Here is a 17,587-nt window from a genome sequence, read left to right as displayed (position 1 = left end):
AAGGAGATGTGGGAATTCTTTGTACCATATCATGAACTGTATTTCAAAACATTTTAAATAAGAAAATAACACCACTAAGAAAGAAGTGGATCTAAGTCTGGACAGGCCTTCATTCTGGTGTATCAAATACCATCTTTTCAAGGAGGCTGTACTTATTCCCCCCATCCTCATGACTCTCTATCCCCTCCTTTGCTTCATTTCTCTTCATAAGGCAGGATAGGCCACAACTGATGGTTGTTTGGGCTGAATGCCGAGTACATGGGATTCATCTACTATTCTTCTTTTTTTTGTATATACTCAAAATTCTCCAAAGTAGAATTTTTAGACTACAAAATAGTAATATCTATGCATCTTTATTAATACACTAAAGTATCTAGCAGCATGTGTAATAGCTACTTTATTTTCCAAGTTGTGATGAGCATAAATGATTTGCAAACATGGAAATGAAGTCAGAAGGAATCTTCTGCAGGGTACCTGGGTGGCTCAGTGTTAAGCATCTGATTTTGTCTGCTGCCGTGATCTTGGGATCCTGGGATCCTGGGATCCTGTGACCCAGCCCGCAATGAGCCATTCCACGGGCTCCAAGCTCAGCGGGGACACTCTCCTTGTCCCTCAACTCTCTTCTTCTGTCCCTCCCCCGCAGCTCATGCACACAGATGTACGTGCATTCTCTCAAATAAATAAAATCTTAAAGAAAATTTAAACAAAAACAAAGTGATTTTTAAGGAATCTTAAATGGAAAAAGTGCCTTTACTGTAGACAGTGTACTAGTATAATTTTTAAAAATGCCTGAGACAAAAAAATGTACCACCTACCAATTTAATGATTTATAAAAGACACAAGTCACTGTATGCCAAATGTCATTTTGTAAAATATAATTTTTTAAAGATATATTTATTAGATAGCTCAAGCATGGGCAGGGACAGGAGCAGAGGGAAAGTACCCCAACCAGACTCCTCATTGAGCAGGGAGCTGCACGCAGGGGCTTGATCCCGGGACCTTGAGATCATGACCTGAGCCAAAATGAAGAGTCTGACACCTAACCGACTGAGCCACTCAGGCACCCCTAAAATACAAGATGTTTTTTAAAAGAGTACAAATGTCCTAGTTTTCAAATCAAAGGAATAAAATGGAGTGAAGGTTTAAATAAATCGGCCAATTTTAAGAATCAAAGAACTATAAATGTATTGCACAAAAAAGTACATACATTCCTATCACGTTTACACACAGTGTAACAATCAAAGTCAATACAAGCTATAATCAGAAAATCTTCATTCCATTTGTCAAAACTCTCAAGTTACCCAAACTCTGCATTTAACACGCAAAGACATATACATAACTCCAGAGGTTAAGGCTGGACTAAAAACCTAGCACCAAAACAAGCAATAGGAAAAATAATAGTGTTTCCCATTTGAATTTTCCCACAAATACTCCTTAACTTTAAGAACTGGAACTGCTCCTTCTACAACAAAAATCTCTATGCTAGGGATCCCTGGGTGGCGCAGTGGTTTGGCGCCTGCCTTTGGCCCAGGGCGTGATCCTGGAGACCCGGGGTCGAATCCCACGTCAGGCTCCCTGCATGGAGCCTGCTTCTCCCTCTGCCTGTGTCTCTGCCTCTCTGTCTCTCTCTGTGTGACTATCATGAATAAATAAATAAAATCTTTAAAAAAAAAAAAATCTCTATGCTAAACTTCAATTTATCTCTATATTCAAAATGAACTCCCAAATAATTAAAGCCAAGAATTCACTAAACTTAAGTGAGAATTTTATAGAGATATTCTTTTGTGGGTTCTTTTTAGATGTTTACAATTTTCAAGTTGGCAGACCCAGACACATGTAGGGGGAAAAAATCTGAATATTCTAATACTGTAAAATTATACCGAGAACATCTTTTCATGGCAAAGTAGATTTCCACGCAGTGAAAACCAGTTAGGTAGCACACAAAAATTATACAGTTTGTAATAAAATGATTAAACATTCTAACTGGTTTCCACAACAGGGTATATTACGTTCACTCAAAATTGAGTAGCTCTAAGGCAAATAATAAAAAAGAAATAATAAAGTATCAAGGTTAGAAAGTTAACTATAGAAAATTACTTTGTCTCCTTGTTCAGCAGGCTAAGATATGTCTGTTTCAAGAGCGTAAACAAGATTTATTACAAAGCATCCAATAAGGAAATTCAGGAGCCCAATTTTAATAAATATACATACTCAAGTATTTGCAGGCCACAAAATGCTTACTCTAAATACTGTGGACTAGTTAACTACAGCTCCAACACCACAGATTCTTGTAAGTAAAAACAAATATATCTGGACGCCCGGGTGGCTCAGCGGTTAAGCGCATCTGCCTTTGGCTCAGGGTGTGATCCTGGGGTCCCAGGATGGAGTCTCACATCGGGCTCCCTGCGTGGAGCCTACTTCTCCCTCTGCCTGTGTCTCTGCATCTCTCTCTCTCATGAATAAATAAAATCTTTTTAAAAAATATATATATATATATACACATATATCATCTCCAATTGCATATATTAGTTTTCACGAGCTGTTTCAAACTTTTTTTTTTTTAATTTAAGCAAAATTTCAAAGTAAGGAGAAAGTGAGACTTAAGACCATTTGGAAAAACTTTCCCATTACCACTATCTTTATAACTTCTGTATAAATCTTCCCAAAGCATGAGTACTCTACAGGATTAGAAGTGTCTCATAAATCAAGCCCGCAATCTCTTCATAAGCATTCCAAACAATACAATGCCTGAGCAATCAAGAATCTACAAGAAAGGTAGTTGAAAAACATGTCCCCCACAAGTCAAACACCACCATTCGTCCTGGCACCGAGCCCTGTTTTCCTCCAATCTGCCAGAGGCATTCTACTCAGGAAATAAAATACAACATTTCAAGCATTCTGTATTAATTTTTTAGTGCTATTTCTCAAGATAATTTTTTTTTTATTTTTAAAATGTACAAAAGCCCATCTGAAAATAATTAACGAAATTGTAACATTCAAAGCCAGAGCTGTTTCTACATAGAAACAGGCTGGGCTCTAAAAAAGAAACGATGTAGCAATGATGTAAGGCTAGAGTGAGTCAAATTTGTTTTAAGTCTAAAAATACCTCTAGTTATAGAATACTGAAGACAAGGAAATTCTTCCACTATATTTTTACTGTGTCCCCAAAGTAAAGAGATCCAAATACATGAACATATAACATGTATTCCAGCTATTTAAACTCAGAAAACCATTGTAATAAGACATTTAAAATTAGCAAAGCCAAAATACATTTTCAAATAGGTCTCATTCTTTGACAACATTTTTACATAAGCGGCTACCTTGCTCTACCTCTGCATGATTTTTAACATATTCTACAAAACTGGGAATGGATGGGAAGAACCTGAATACGTGATTTACTCAAAATGGGCAAATAAGACATAGAGAATTTTATATTCTTTAAAGGGCTCTATTCGTTCGCTCATTCTAATTCAAAGAATCATCTCTGCACACACCTCTCTCTCTTACAACTAAAAGACAGCAACCAATTGTTGTGTAACTCCTCCCTTCCCCCCTTCAACCCAGCTAACATACAAAGGAAAGGACTTTCTCTATTGTGCAAATTCAGTCCCTGCAACAGATCTTTGTTAACTAAAATCTGATTCAGAAATAGTCCTCACTTATTTTTTTTTCCACTGGAATACAAAAACTGTAAAGAATAAAAACACAACAAATGTTATTCTTATCTCAAGAAGATAAAGTCAAATTTTGAAAATGCTCTGATTACATTTTATAGATTTGGTCTTTCTTTGGTACGGAAAGAAAAAAGCCAAATCAGCATCCTTCCCTCAATCTATTTTCCACCAAAAACACTGATCAAAATATAAATAATACAAAAAAGGTTTGGGTTTGACCCCTCCCCCCAACACACACAAAAGTGCCTCTAAGCTGCCCTGCTCCCAAAACTGTCTGGTTTAATCTTTAAAAAAAAAAAAAAAAAAGTCCAAATACTTAACTACAAAAGCCTAATCAGTGTTACAAGAATAATCATTTTGGAAACGTTTTAAGTAATGTATTCCCAATATACACCTCTTAATCCTGTAAAACAGTTATTAGTTAATGTTGTAATTAGCTAGGGAAAAGTGTAAAAAGCTGGTAAAAGGTATTATAGGGTTTATCTCATTCCGATTTCTAGAAAACACTACAAGTGAGTATCCTTCCATTTCCTTCCAGAGCTATCATTCTAGTACAATTACCTTTTTACCCTTTCACTTAAATTACTCAAATTTCGTTTTCCTCCCAGTAACAATCACATTTTACAAAACGTTTTCTACAATAGGGATAAAAGGTTTTGAATCCCTCCAAACAGGGTCCATTTAGCTCCACAGCGGGAAAGGCAAAAAAAAAAAAAAAAAAATTTTTTTTTTTCTTGTACATATCTAAGAATAAACAAGCAGCCATAAATAGAGATTACCTGTCTTGGGGATCGGGTGGGAAGTGGGGGGATGGGAACTAGGAATCCCGATGTCAGGGGTGAAGGGGAGATTTTTCTTTGTAAACCCTTTACATTCTTTAAACCCTTAAGAATGCACTGCCTTTTCAAAGAGCTAAGGACATTTGTTCAAACAAAATTCTAAATTTCTTTTAAAATAAAGGACTTTGGTGGACACACGGTCTGCTTAGTCTTAAGATAATCTTCTTTTATCAGTAGCATCTGCTTGTGCTCTGCAATAGGCGAGATGCCCCTTTAAACGCAGTCAGTGAGCAACGCGCCCGCTAAGCCCTCCTGAATACGGTAACGTTCCTCCAGGCCTCCGCTTTCGAAGGCAGCTCGCATCCTCCGCCCCCTCCTCCCTCTGTGCATTCTGAGATCTGCTCGGCTGATTCCCACATAAAGTGGGTCCTGGCCGCCATTTTAGAGAGTCATTCACACAAGCCGGACCGCAGCACCGTCCCCTTCAAAACCTCCCCCCCAAACTCCCTCGGACGATTTCCTCCTCTTTGCTTTCGCTAACCCCTCATCTCGTGAGGAGCCAAAGTCCCAGCAGCAGGCATGCAGCGTCTCTGGAACGTGCATAATGCGAAATGACACGTCCGGCCAGAACACCGAGGAGCAAAGCGAACGCTGCAATGCACGTGTCTGCACGTCGATACCGACGAATTTCCCAGGCAGAGAGAGACCTACAGAGAGAAGTCCGCAAGGAGTCAAAAGCGAGCACACCTACGGGGCTCCGCCACTCCGACAACCTGCACCCAAACGGCTTTCCCCACCAAAGCACTGAGGGCGCCGGGGCTGTGGGTGGGGGCAAACGGGTGGAGCAGCGCCAGGGAGGGAAAGTTCCCATCTGCTTCCCGACCGAGCCCCGGGGGGAGGCGAGTTTCTGCTCCCCGCCCGGCCTCGCCTGGTTTCTCAGCAGCACGTAGTAAACACCGGGAGAGTCCCTGCAAGCGCGCGCCCCCCCCCCCCCAGCCCTGCCGAGGACGGCTTTACAGGTTATGAATGGCCTCGCGATTGCCGGCTCCTTTTCACACGCGGCCACGCGCAGACGCGCGCTCCAGCGGCGAAGGTCTAACACCCCAGTACCGGCAACCACCGACGGCATCAATGATCCTCCATTTAAACGACACGGTGGAGCTCCGCGGCCTCCGCTTCCACTTCCCTGTCCGAGCTGCTCGGGAGCAGGCGGCGCGGTCCATTTTTCCCGTGGTGGCGGTGACTCACTAACAAGGGCGCTCCAAAGGCGCCTTCACTCTCTAGAGACTAAGAGGGATCCAGAGTAAAACCAGACTCAAAACCCTTTCAGGGTCTTGCCTGCCGGGGGGAACCGCGGTTTCCCAGGACGATCACAGACGCGCGGCGGGCCAGCATTGGGCACCGAGGACCCTCCGCTGCGGCAGCAGACGCTCCACCCGGGGGGCGAGCGCCGACGTGCCGCTGCGGAAGGCGCCTCGAAAGCGCCCGTCGCCGCATCCCGCCGCGACACACGCTCCGGGAAGTTTGAAAGAGCAGCTCCACCTCCTGCTCGTGGGAGCCCTGCGTTCTCCCGACCACCGGCCCAAGAACTGCGGGCGGGCGGGCGGGCGGGCGGGCGGGAAGCCCCGTCCCTCCAGGGGCGGCCCCGGGGCTTCGCCGGGCGGCCGCGGACGGGCACGGCCGAGGCCCTCGGGCGCCGACGCCGGCGGGGCGCCGCGCAGCGCAGCGCAGCGCAGCGCTCCCCGCAGCGGGGCTGCCCCCGAAGCCCGCGGGCCCCCACGGGGCTCGACGGCGGCCGCGAAGCCGAAAGAGCCCAAACAGGCGCACAACTTCTCTTCAGGCACCGTCTTCACGCACACGCACACGCACACGCGCGCACATTCCTTCAATTCAATTTCTTTCTTTCTTTTTTTTTTTTTTTACATAGACGTATAAGAAGGAGAAACTGCGAGCTTGCCGTCCCCCTGGAGTCCCGGGGTCACCAGCCGCTCGAGAGCGGCGCCCAGAAGCCCGCAGCGTGTCCCCGGCTCCGAGCGGCTCCCGCACCGCCCACCGAGGCTGGCGTCCGGGTAAGACCGCTCCGCTCCCGTCGCACCAGCCCGTGTCGAGGTCACACATCTCCGGGCGGGAGCTGCGGCGGGAGCCCGGGGTCGGCCGCGCCGGGGCGCCAGGACGCGACCCCACCGCCGCCCCGCCGGCCCCCCTCCTGGCAGCGCCGGTCCGCGGAGGCCGGGGCGGCCCCCTGGTCGCCGGGCCGCTCCGCCGAGGCCGAGGCCGAGGCCGAGCCCGAGCCCGAGCCCGAGCCCGAGCCCGAGGCGAGGCCCAGCCGCGCGCGCCGCCTGCACCCGTCCGCGGGTCCGGCCCGGTCCCCTCAGCAGTTCCGCGCACGGGGAGGGGCCGGCAACGGGCCGGGCGGGCAGCAGCGCCCGCGGAGAGAGCGCGGCCCAGCGCCGCGTGTCACTCACCGTTTGAAATGCTCGATGATCTTCTCTTCCCGCACATTCTCCGGTAAGTTGCCCACCCAGAGGTGCCTGGTTTCCCGGACCATGCTGGGCGGTGTGCCGGCGGCCGCGGGTGCGGGTTCTCCCTCGCCGGCTCCGTACGAGCCCGTCAGCGCCGGGAGGCGGGCGCCGAGGCGGCGGCGGCGGCGGCTGCGGCGGTGGCGTCGGCAGCGGCGGCGGCTCCTCCGGCTCCCCCCCGTGCAGAGACCATCCCTCTCCCCCAGGTTCTGACTCTCGGGCCTCGCAGCTCCGCTCTGCCGCCACCACACACCCGAAGCCGACCCTCGCGCTCCGGCGGCGCATGCGCCCGGGCGGCGGCGGGCGGGGGAGCGGGGAGGAGGGGCGAGCGGGACCCGGGCGGCCGCGGCTACGACGGAGCTGGCGCTGTGGCAGCCGGACGCTTCCCACCGGCGCGCGCGGCCCGCCTCCCTCGCCGCGGGCACGCGCGCGTCCGCCCGCCCGCCGCGGCCGAGACGCCGAGTTCCTCCCAGCCGGCGCGCAGGCGCGCGGGGGAGGGGGGAACGCGGGGCCTGGAAGGGACGCTCGCGCGCCCGGGCCTCAGGCGCACGCGCGCTGCCGCGCAGGGAGCCGGCCGCGGGGCGGGCGCGCAGTCAACCTGCGGCGCTGGGCGGGCGGGCGCGGGGGCGGGGGCGGGGGCGGGGGCGGGGGCGGCGGCGGGGGCGGCCTCCCGCCGCTCGGGCCGGGGTCCCGGGAGCCGCCGGCCCGCGGGAAGGAAGGAGAAAGGCGGCCGCTCTTGAGAGGGCTGCGCGTGAGAGCGGCGGCCGGGGCCTGTCCGGGGAGAAGCCGCGTCTCTGCCCCTTGTCGGCTTCTGCCCGCTTCCGGGCGTTCGGATCCCCGCCCGCTTGGGAAAGTGTCAACTAGGCCGCCCTCCCCGCTGCCCCGCGGAGCGGCGTCGGCCTCAGAAGCCCGCCCCTCTCAAGATCATTAGCTTGTAACGTTAAGCAACTGTACTTTATAGAGGACCTTGCGAAATGTTTTTGCAAGATATCCTAGCTGGTCCTCATGGTACGCCGGGAATACGCGTGGACTGCGACGGCCACACGTGTGATATTGTAAAAAAAAAAAAAAGAAAGAAAAGAAAAGGATGTACACGGAGATTTACTATGATTTAATATTTAAGCATAGGAACGAATCAGACCTCTCTGGCCTTCCCAGGCCTGAGGACCTTTAAAGACCACACCTGAGCTTTTGTACAAAGGCCAGTTAGGGGCGCCTGGGTGGCTCGGTTGCCTAAGCCTCCGCCTGCCGCTGGGGCCAGGATCCCGGGTGTGGTCTTCGGCCCCGCGGGGGCTCCCTCCGCTGCGGGGGTCCTGCTTTCTCTCTCTCCCTCTGCCGTCCCCCCCCCCCGCTTGTCTGTGCTCCTCTCTCTCTGTCAAATAAATCATTTAATAAAATACCCATTAACAGAACCCCAGAGAAAACCCACAAAATTAAGACAATTGAGTCCAGGAAAACGGAATCCTTTAGAATAGTCAGCCACTCAATTTTCTTTTCCATTCTTTATTAAGTACAGAAAATATCAAAGGTGCGGTGCTTCACGTACACACCACATTTTAACTATGTGGTCTCATTCACTGTCTCCTTATCACCAAACTATGCTATTTTGAAGTGGAAATGTGGTCATCCGGATGCGCCTGGGTGGCTCAGCGGTTTAGCGCCTGCCTTCGGCTCAGGGCCTGATCCTGGAATCCCAGAATTGAGTCCCGCATCGGGCTCCCTGCGTGGAGCCTGCTTCTCCCTCTGCCCGTGTCTCTGACCCTCTCTCTGTGTCTCTCATGAATGAACAAACAAAATCTTAAAAAAAGAAAGAAAGAAAAGGAAATCTGGTCATCATAATCAGTGGCACTAGTACCTGGGGTCACCGGTGCATAATTAGTTTCTTAGGTTCCACAGACAGTAATGCTCCAAGTCGGGTTTTTTGTTGTTGTTGTTGTTGTTGTTTTTTCACCACATAGTCCTAACGTGAGTTTCTTAATGATGGTGTCTGGCTGAGAGTCACATCAACTTTTCTTGTATTTGGTTTAATAGCCCATACCAAATAAACTTGATCAGTTGAGATAATCTCTCCTTCCTCCTCTCAGGACATTGAGGAAGCTAAGCAAGCCCCTGCCTTACACAGTTGCAACAATTACAGTACTAGATCAGCTAGCTGAGGTGCTGACCTTACCACCCATTTGAAATGATTTTTGGAATTTTGACAAATTACTTCTAAAACTTCTAGATTCTGAGCCAGGTAATTTAACTGGCTTAAGTTCAGTAAGAGAAACAGAAAGAGGTGGTCAAGAAAAGCTAGAAACTGAAAAGCCCCACTACAATATTGGCACTCACTGATAATTTAGTTAAGGTATTTAGTGCCACCCCAGAGGTTAATCTTGTCTTCACTGCAACTGCAAATCAGTCATTAAGTGAAATGGAGATTTGTGTTCTTGAAAATATTATGGAATGGACTCCTCAGTAAAAAATAGTAATAATAATAATAATAAATTAATTAAATTAAAAATCCCACATTCAGATGTAGGATTGGCCATTTACATTTGGCCATTTTTTGTCACAATTATCACGTAAGGAGTGTCAAGAGCACACTATTAACCTAAACTCATGAACTATATAGTTCTGCCTATACCACCGCAGTTGGTGTTGAAATGACATGCATTTTTCCATGAACCATGCATTTCAATAGAAGCAACCACAATTTGAAACACATTTTAAAATAGGATGTAAATTACTCATTTAAAATTTCATAGGCTCTGAATTAGCTGAAATCTCTTGGGAAAGACCAAAGTGCCATCATGAAGAAGAAGAGATTCAGCTCAGTTGCATTAAGAGGGGCAACTGACAAAGAGGATGATTCACAATAGCATCTCGCAATTACAGAAGGAAAGGGCATATCTCACCTTCCATGCAGACTTCAGTCAAAATCATGTTGAAGACAAATCAAAGGGCTGAAAAAAAAGGGGGGGAGGAGCCTTTTAGAAGCAAAATCATTACATTAGTTAATTATTGAATACGGTATTTTGCATCCATCTAGGACTCCCACAGAACAACAAAAGAATAAACTAGAACAAAATAAGAAGCAATTAAGATATTTTTTCTAATGCGTTCTCCAATGGCACAAGAATGACGGGACATTAAATAAAAGTTAAAGCAACATGTTTACCACCTAAAAATTTTTTTGAACTAGTTCTCTTAGGTTAGCCTAAAGGTCTTGTAACAACAGTGCTGATTTTCCATGTAAAAAGCAGAGTAGATACTTAATTTCTGTAAGTTAATTTGAAATGGGCAGTTATTTACGAAGACTTTACAAATACCTTCAAGTCCCCCCGCCTTTGGGAAGTAGTGGAGGAGAAACCTGGTGGAAAATTACCAACACCCAAATCGTTCAGCAGTTGAGTCAAAGTTCTCCCAAAGACCTTTAGAGATCATAGAATGTCAAAAAGATTAGAAGCAAAAGTCAACTTAACAGTATCATTTCTCATCTTGCCAGATATTCACCAAACATCCAAGAAACAGTCTAACAATATAAAGGCTAGCAAAATCCCACCAAACATCATTTGATAGCATCTTATACTCAGATTCTCTTGAAGTGTTAGTCAAAATAACTGGCACCAAAACTAGCAACCAAAGCAATCATTTTAGTTTCTTGGGTTTTTAAAATGTCAACAGACATCAGCCTAAATGGGTAATTAAATAGTAAAACAACATTTTAATTTTTATCTGCTTAAATTCTTAATGTGCTCCTATGATGCCAAAAGAAAAAAATATGACACGAATTTCAATTGAACAGATTCATTTAAAGGAAAAATAGCTCACATTTAGATGATAGGTTCAAATGAGTTATCCAAGTAGGAATTTTATCTTTATTAAACTTAATAGTGGCAGGTTAAAAGTACTGTCCATGTTCCTTACTGATTCTTTCAGCATAACAAACGCTACATGACCATGAGCTTCATATTATACTAGAAAAACACAACACTGATGATATAATGAGAGACATTATATATAACAGAAATAGTGCTGGGTTAAGAATCAGAAATTCCAATTCCAATTTTGTCACTGTCTATAATGAACTAGCCATATCAATTAAATCCTGAAAGTCTCAATATCCCTATATGCAAAATGAAATAATCTGCTTTCTCTACCAAAAAAGGTTGCTAGAAGGATCAGAAAAGATGATGTATGTAAAAGGACTTGGAAGTAACACACCACAAAAATATCATGAATACTATTAAGTTGACCACTAATTTCATATTAATATCAAAACTAAGCATCAGTTGAAATTAAGAACATATCATTATCAATTTTCAGGGTTTTTTTTTTTTTAAAGGTTGTATTTATTTATAATGAGAGACAGAGAGGCGCAGAGACACAGGCAGAGGGAGAAGCAGGCTCCATGCAGGGAGCCCGACATAGGACTCGATCCCAGGACTCCAGGATCATGCCCTGGGTGGAAGGGAGGCGCTCAACCACCGAACCATCCAGGCGTCCCAATTTTCAGGGTTAAAGCCTATATAGGTCCTATAGTCAAATCAAAATGCAGTGATCGCATATTAAGTACATAGTTCTTTGTTCATTTTTGCTTTTTCTATTCCAAAGTTCTTAATAACAACAAAACTGGTAAGTGCATGCCCATTGCACAGTCCCAAATCAAGTGTCTGATTTTTTCAGTGCCTTTCATTTCTATTGGCAATGTATCAGGAAACACTGGGAAAGCTTCTCTCTACTTCTGTCTTTGGTACAAATATTTACAAAGGCAGAATTTCTTCATCAGCATTTATCTTTGTATGTTTTCAACAGCAAGGCAACCCACTCTGTTATTCTGATTTTTAAATTTATTTTAACAATTAATAATTGATGCTCATTGAAAAAGATCAAAAGTAGGGTGTGATCTCTGCTTTCATCTATGATAAAATGGATGGTGAAGTGAATTTCCTCATTTGAGTATTAATGATAATTCAGAAAGATTACATTAAAAGCAGAGCCATTTGCAACGAGGAATTAAACTAGATGTGTTTTTAATCAGGTCTTATTTTCACACTGTGAAGAGCTCCTGTATTTAGCATGCTAGACGTGCTCAAAGAGTTCAGTCATGCGTAATGGAAGCCCAGTTGGGGAAAGCATCTGAGCCTCAAACTCAGGCTTTGAATGCTAACCTAGCCAATAGAGCAGATAAATTAATATCAACATTTAAACAGGAGGACAGAATCATTACCAGGAATTTAACAATAATTTGGTTACAAATTTAGTCCTAAGCTATTAAAATTAAGCTATTTCATGACAAAACATATACTTAAAATATAAGCATTTGTTCCTAAAGGCATCAAATAAAAATAAATTAACTAGCTCTAAAATGATCAAAGCCTACTTGACAACTTGACAATACAAATTCCTTCTATTATTAGAATCAGTTTTTCTCAAAACGGTAGAAAATAAAACTGACAACACAGCTATATTATCCTCAGAGTGTTTGACATATTGTAGTTTTGAGGGTCAACTGGTGAAAGAGAGACCAGTCCATTAACAGATTTATTTTGATATAGCAGACCCAGTCTGGTGGAATTACATATACATAAATTATCAGAACTTCAATCAATTGAACATTAGCCAGCTAGTCCTCTAAATCATACTTTCGGCAAGCTAACATCTCATAATCTCTTTTACTGTTCAAACTCTAAGTAAGCTAAATAATTTATCCCACATTGTTTTTAGTATTCCAGAAATGAATGTAATGGCTGACATTTTCTTTAAAAAAAAAAAAAAAATCCGTTCTTATGTTTTTACCATTTCCTTGGAAAGTTGCTTAACTTTTTTCCCCCTGTATGAGGAAACACTGCTAATGTACCTAATATTCAGAATTATGAATATAATTTATTAATGTTTATGGAATTGGGAAAAAAATGGACTGGAAGGATATTTGCAAATACATTAATCACAGCTGTGACTATGTGGTAGAATTTAATTTTTTTCTTTCCATAAAGTTAACGTGCTGTGTAGTTTCAGGTGTACAATATAGGGATTCAGCAATGCTATACATTACTGAGCGCTCATCGTAAGTGTCCTCTTAATCCCCTTCACCTATTTCTTTTTTTTTTTTCCCCCTTCACCTATTTCACCTATTGCCCCCACCTACCTCACCTGAGATTTAAAAATTTTTTAAAGTTTTTATTCAGGGCAGCCCGGGTGGCTCTGGTTTTGTGCCGCCTTCAGCCCAGGGCGTGATCCTGGAGTCCCAGGATCGAATCCCACATCTGGCTCCCTGCAAGGAGCCTGCTTCTCCCTCTGCCTGTGTCTCTCATGAATAAAGAAGTAAAATCCTTTAAAAAAATAAAAGTTTTTTTAGGAAATATAGATGAATAAAAACTTTTTTTTAAGATAATATCTTAGATGAATAAAAACTTTATATTTTTAAAAATATTTTATTTATTTATTCATGAGAGACACAGAGAGAGAGGCAGAGGGAGAGACACAGGCAGAGGGAAATAGCAGGCTCCATGCAGGGAACCTGATTCGGGAATACGATCCTGGAACTCGGGGATCACGCCCTGGGCCAAAGGCAGGTGCTAAACCACTGAGCCCCCCGGGGCATCCCCCTAAAAAACTTTTCAATTATAATTTCCTTTGATTAACATATGTTGCATTTATAATTAGAAAAAGATAATAAAAACACTTTTGGAAGTCAGTCTCTGGGTTACTTTAAGTTCTCTCTGAAATGTTCATGTTGGACTACACTAAATCAACATATTTATGTTAAGGGATCCCAGGTGAACAAAATGTTATTATTCACTATGTTAATTTGGAGATTTCACTCAACCTTTTAAACCTCTATTGTTGATCCTCATGTGAGAAAAAATTTAACCTCTTCACCAGCAGTGATATACATTAACCAAAACACCCTAAGCATAGGAGATTGGAACTTTTAAACACCAGAGAGTAAGCAGAATGGAAATAAATAAGGCTATTGATTAATTCAGAGAAGATAAAGCATACTTGATGGAATCTCAAAAATAATACCACCAAATAAAATGCATTTAGTAACTTGTTACATATGTATTGAAATTTTCAGCATGCTTAGGGTTTTAAGCTCCCCTGCTCTAGTTTGAAGTAGAAAAAAATTAAAAAACTTATTTATGGGGACGACCGGGTGGCTCAGCGGCTGAGCATCTGCCTTATGCTGAGGGCGTGATCACGGAGTACCAAGATCAAGTCCCACATTGGGCTTCCTGCATGGAGCCTGCTTCTCTCTCTGTCTGGGTCTCTCTCTCTCTCTCTCATTAATAAATAAAATCTTAAAAAAAAAAAACTTATTAAGGTACTCCTTTGAAATGTCTTTAAAACAATATTCATTTTGGGATCCCTAGGTAGTGCAGCGGTTTGGCACCTGCCTTTGGCCCAGGGCGCGATCCTGGAGACCCGGGATCGACTCCCACGTCGGGCTCCCGGTGCGAGGAGCCTGCTTCTCCCTCTGCCTATGTCTCTGCCTCTCTCTCTCTCTGTGTGACTATCATAAATAAATAAAAATTTTTTAAATAAATAAAACTATGTCCATTTTAATTCAGTTATTGTTATTTAATAGTAATGCCTCTTTAAATCACATCACTACCTCAGTAATCTTCAAGATGGTTATGATTGCTAATTTTATATAATATTCCACAATTAAGACACCTAAAACCTTTTGGCTTAAAATAAAACCATACTATTTGAAGACTATATAAGACATGATTCCTTTCTGAATTAAATGATGGAATTATTTTTAAGGCTTTAAAAAGTTAAATTTCAGTATTTTGACAGAGGAGCTCATTGAACTTTTTCAGGCTATATACTACAAAAGTCATGAGAAACACTGCTTATACTTTTATTTGGAAGATACTTTGGGGAAAAAAAAGAATTCCTCAGGCTAACTCTCTTGGAGGATGGTAGATTAACTTAAAATGACTTTTCTAAGAAAACAGAACCATTAAGAGTCATAACCAATGATTTCACCGTATACTGTTAGCTGGTGAAGGGGCATAGTGGGATGAACTAATAAAAGGGGTCTGTGTTTCCAGATAATTGAAGCACACACAAGCATAAACCTTTCACTTAAAACACTCGGAAAAGTGGCTTCAAATCGGGTTACTCTTGTCTTTCACAATTTTCAACTTAAATATATTGTACCATCAAGATCAGTTTCCAGAGACTCTGATTATTAGACTCCATCTAAGAATGTTGTTTTTATGCCTATTTAAAATTATAAAACATACAAATAAATGAACAGGTTCAAAAAAAAAAAATGTGGTGGGGGATCCCTGGGTGGCTGAGCGGTTTAGTGTCTGCCTTGGGCCCAGGGCGTGATCCCGGGGTCGGGTCCCACATGGGGCTCCCTGCATGGAACCTGCTTCTCCCTCTGCCTGTGTTGTCTCTCTGCCTCTCTCTGTGTCTCTCATGAATAAAATCTTTTAAAAATAATAAATAATTTAAAAACATGTGGCATGCCTGGCTGGCTAAGTGGGTAGTGTATGAGACCCTTCTTTTTTTTTAATTTATTTTTTATTCGTGTTCAATTTACCAACATACAGAATAACCCCCAGTGCCAGTCACCCATTGACTCCCATCCCCTGCCCTCCTCCCCTTCTACCACCCCTTGTTCGTCTCCCAGAATTAGGAGTCTTTATGTTCTGTCTCCCTTTCTGATATTTCCCACACCTTTCTTCTCCCTTCCCTTATATTCCCTTTCACTATTATTTATATTCCCCAAATGAATGAGAACATACAATGTTTGTCCTTCTCCGATTGACTTACTTCACTCAGCATAATACCCTCCAGTTCCATCCACGTTGAAGCTGTATGAGAAACTTGATCTTGGAGTTGTGAGTTCGAGCCCTACTCTGGATGTAGAATTTCCTTTAAAAATTTTTTTTTTAAATTATAAAACGTAACAAAATTTTCTTCCCCTTACTTAGTGGTGCTATCCTTACTTTATGGACTCTGACTTTTTGTTTTATTTTGGGGGGGGGGGGGACTCCGACTTCTGACTTTAAAGACTCATTAACCCTAATTTGTTAGGACAGAACGTCTAACCAAAATCCTGCCCATTCAAGGGACAGCCGATCTGGTCGTTTCCAAGCTTCAAATTATCGTCTCGCTGGCAGGAGGAGAACTCTAGTACTTGCTAGCGCTTCAACAGCCTGTTCAACAGCTTTTTATATACTGCGAGTTCCTGTTAGGAATCTGGCACCACCTCAAAATTCCCACCGGGAAGAAAGCTCTCCCTTCCTTAGGGCCCACTGCGTGGCTCCGCCCAGAGCCTTGACCCGCCCTGACCTCGGCCTCTGCGCGGTCACTGGTGCGCCCGCACCTGCGGGGCAGCGGAACACGCCGCCCAACGACTTCAGAGCCAAGAAGTGCGGCTCGCGACCCTAAGATGTCAAGTTGCAAGTGCCACGTCCGTCTTTGGGGGCCCCCGAGGAGCCTTGCTCGCGGACCTGCTCCCTCTTTTCAACCTTCCGTCTGCAAGGCTCTGAAGCCGCATTACACGCTGAACCAATGCAGGAAGGCAGTGCCTCCCCCCGCCCCGCCCCCCCGGGAAACGAAGGTCCTTCAAAAGGAAGGGGGCGGGGGGGGGGCGGCAAGGAAACAAAGCTGGGGCTGGAGACGGGGCCGACCTCCGCGACCCGCCGAGGGAACCCTCCTTAACCTCAACCTGCTGGATTTCAGAAACGGGCTTGCACGGAAGTGGATCCCACGGCCAGATAAAAAGAGGTGGGGGGTGGGGAGGCGGTGGCTTTTTTTTTTTTTTTTTTTAAGAACCCACAACCCCGGCCGTCACCTCCCCCACGCTCCTAAGGGAAGAGGAAAAGGAAAATAAAACCAGAGGCACCTTGAGAAAGAGCAAAGGCCGTTGCTATGGTTACCACTCCGCGCAGCCCGGGACAAGGAGCTGCCGCGCCGGGCCCTTTGTTTGTCCGCGGCCGCGCACCCAGGGCAGCCCGCCTCGGCGACCCGGGGCAGCGTCCCAAAGAAAGGACACCTTTATTATTCTCGCTCGGCGAGCACGACGCGCAGCCCGGCCACCTCCCCTCCCCCTCCCCCTGCCCCCCTCCGTCGGAGAAAGCGCCGCCGCCGCGCCGCGGGCGCCCGACCCAACATGGCGCACGCGGGGCTGGAAGGAGGCCAACCGGGCACGGCGCGACCTCAGCCCCTGGGCACGGGGCGAGGGGGGCGGGGAGGCCGAGCTCGAGGACACCCCTCCAGGGGCTGCGGCGGCGCCCGAGGGGGAGCTGAGGAAGCGGGAAGAAGGAGGGCGCGCCCGAGAGGCCCAGACGCACTTTGCCGCCAGGCGCGGGCGGAACACACTTCGGCGGAGACGCCCCAGTGCGCAGGCGCGCGGAGCAACGGGGCGACCGCCTCGGCCCTGCCCCGCCCCCGCCGAGGCCCCAACGCGCCTGCGCAGCCACGGGGCGTGGGGGGAGGGGAGGAAACCCCGCTCCCTCCTCGTGAGAGCGCCGCGCCCCGCCCCGCCCCGCCCCGCCGCGCCGCGCGCGCACGCCCCCCTCTCACACTTGCACACGCGCGCGCCGCACTCGCCGCCCAATCCGGCGCGCACGCTCCGGGAGGGAGGCGGGGCGGGGGCTGAGCC

At 46.0% G+C, this 17,587-nt stretch overlaps 1 protein-coding gene and 1 long non-coding RNA gene across 4 annotated transcripts in view; both read right to left on the bottom strand.

The window, feature by feature from the left end:
• Positions 1-7,340, bottom strand: part of SPEN (spen family transcriptional repressor) — a 96,711-nt gene extending 89,371 nt beyond the window's left edge. For all 3 annotated transcript variants that reach the window (XM_055332548.1, XM_055332549.1, XM_055332550.1), the window contains exon 1: positions 6,919-7,340. In XM_055332548.1, coding sequence (XP_055188523.1) covers positions 6,919-7,001 — 83 coding nt within the window. In that variant the 5' untranslated portion in view covers positions 7,002-7,340. The remainder of the gene's footprint in view (positions 1-6,918) is intronic.
• A 1,119-nt stretch (positions 7,341-8,459) lies between these two features.
• Positions 8,460-17,280, bottom strand: LOC129513320 (uncharacterized). The gene is made up of 5 exons (XR_008665226.1): positions 16,829-17,280; positions 15,751-15,836; positions 10,284-10,385; positions 9,870-9,917; positions 8,460-8,769 (listed from the first exon to the last, which is right to left on the bottom strand). It is a non-coding gene; the product is annotated as an uncharacterized LOC129513320 (long non-coding RNA).
• Between the last annotated feature and the right edge of the window lie 307 nt (positions 17,281-17,587).

The sequence above is a fragment of the Nyctereutes procyonoides genome, unplaced genomic scaffold (assembly GCF_905146905.1).
Source record: "Nyctereutes procyonoides isolate TBG_1078 unplaced genomic scaffold, NYPRO_anot_genome, whole genome shotgun sequence".
NCBI classification, from domain to species: Eukaryota; Metazoa; Chordata; class Mammalia; order Carnivora; family Canidae; genus Nyctereutes; species Nyctereutes procyonoides.
This window is presented reverse-complemented; position numbering and strand designations above follow the sequence as displayed.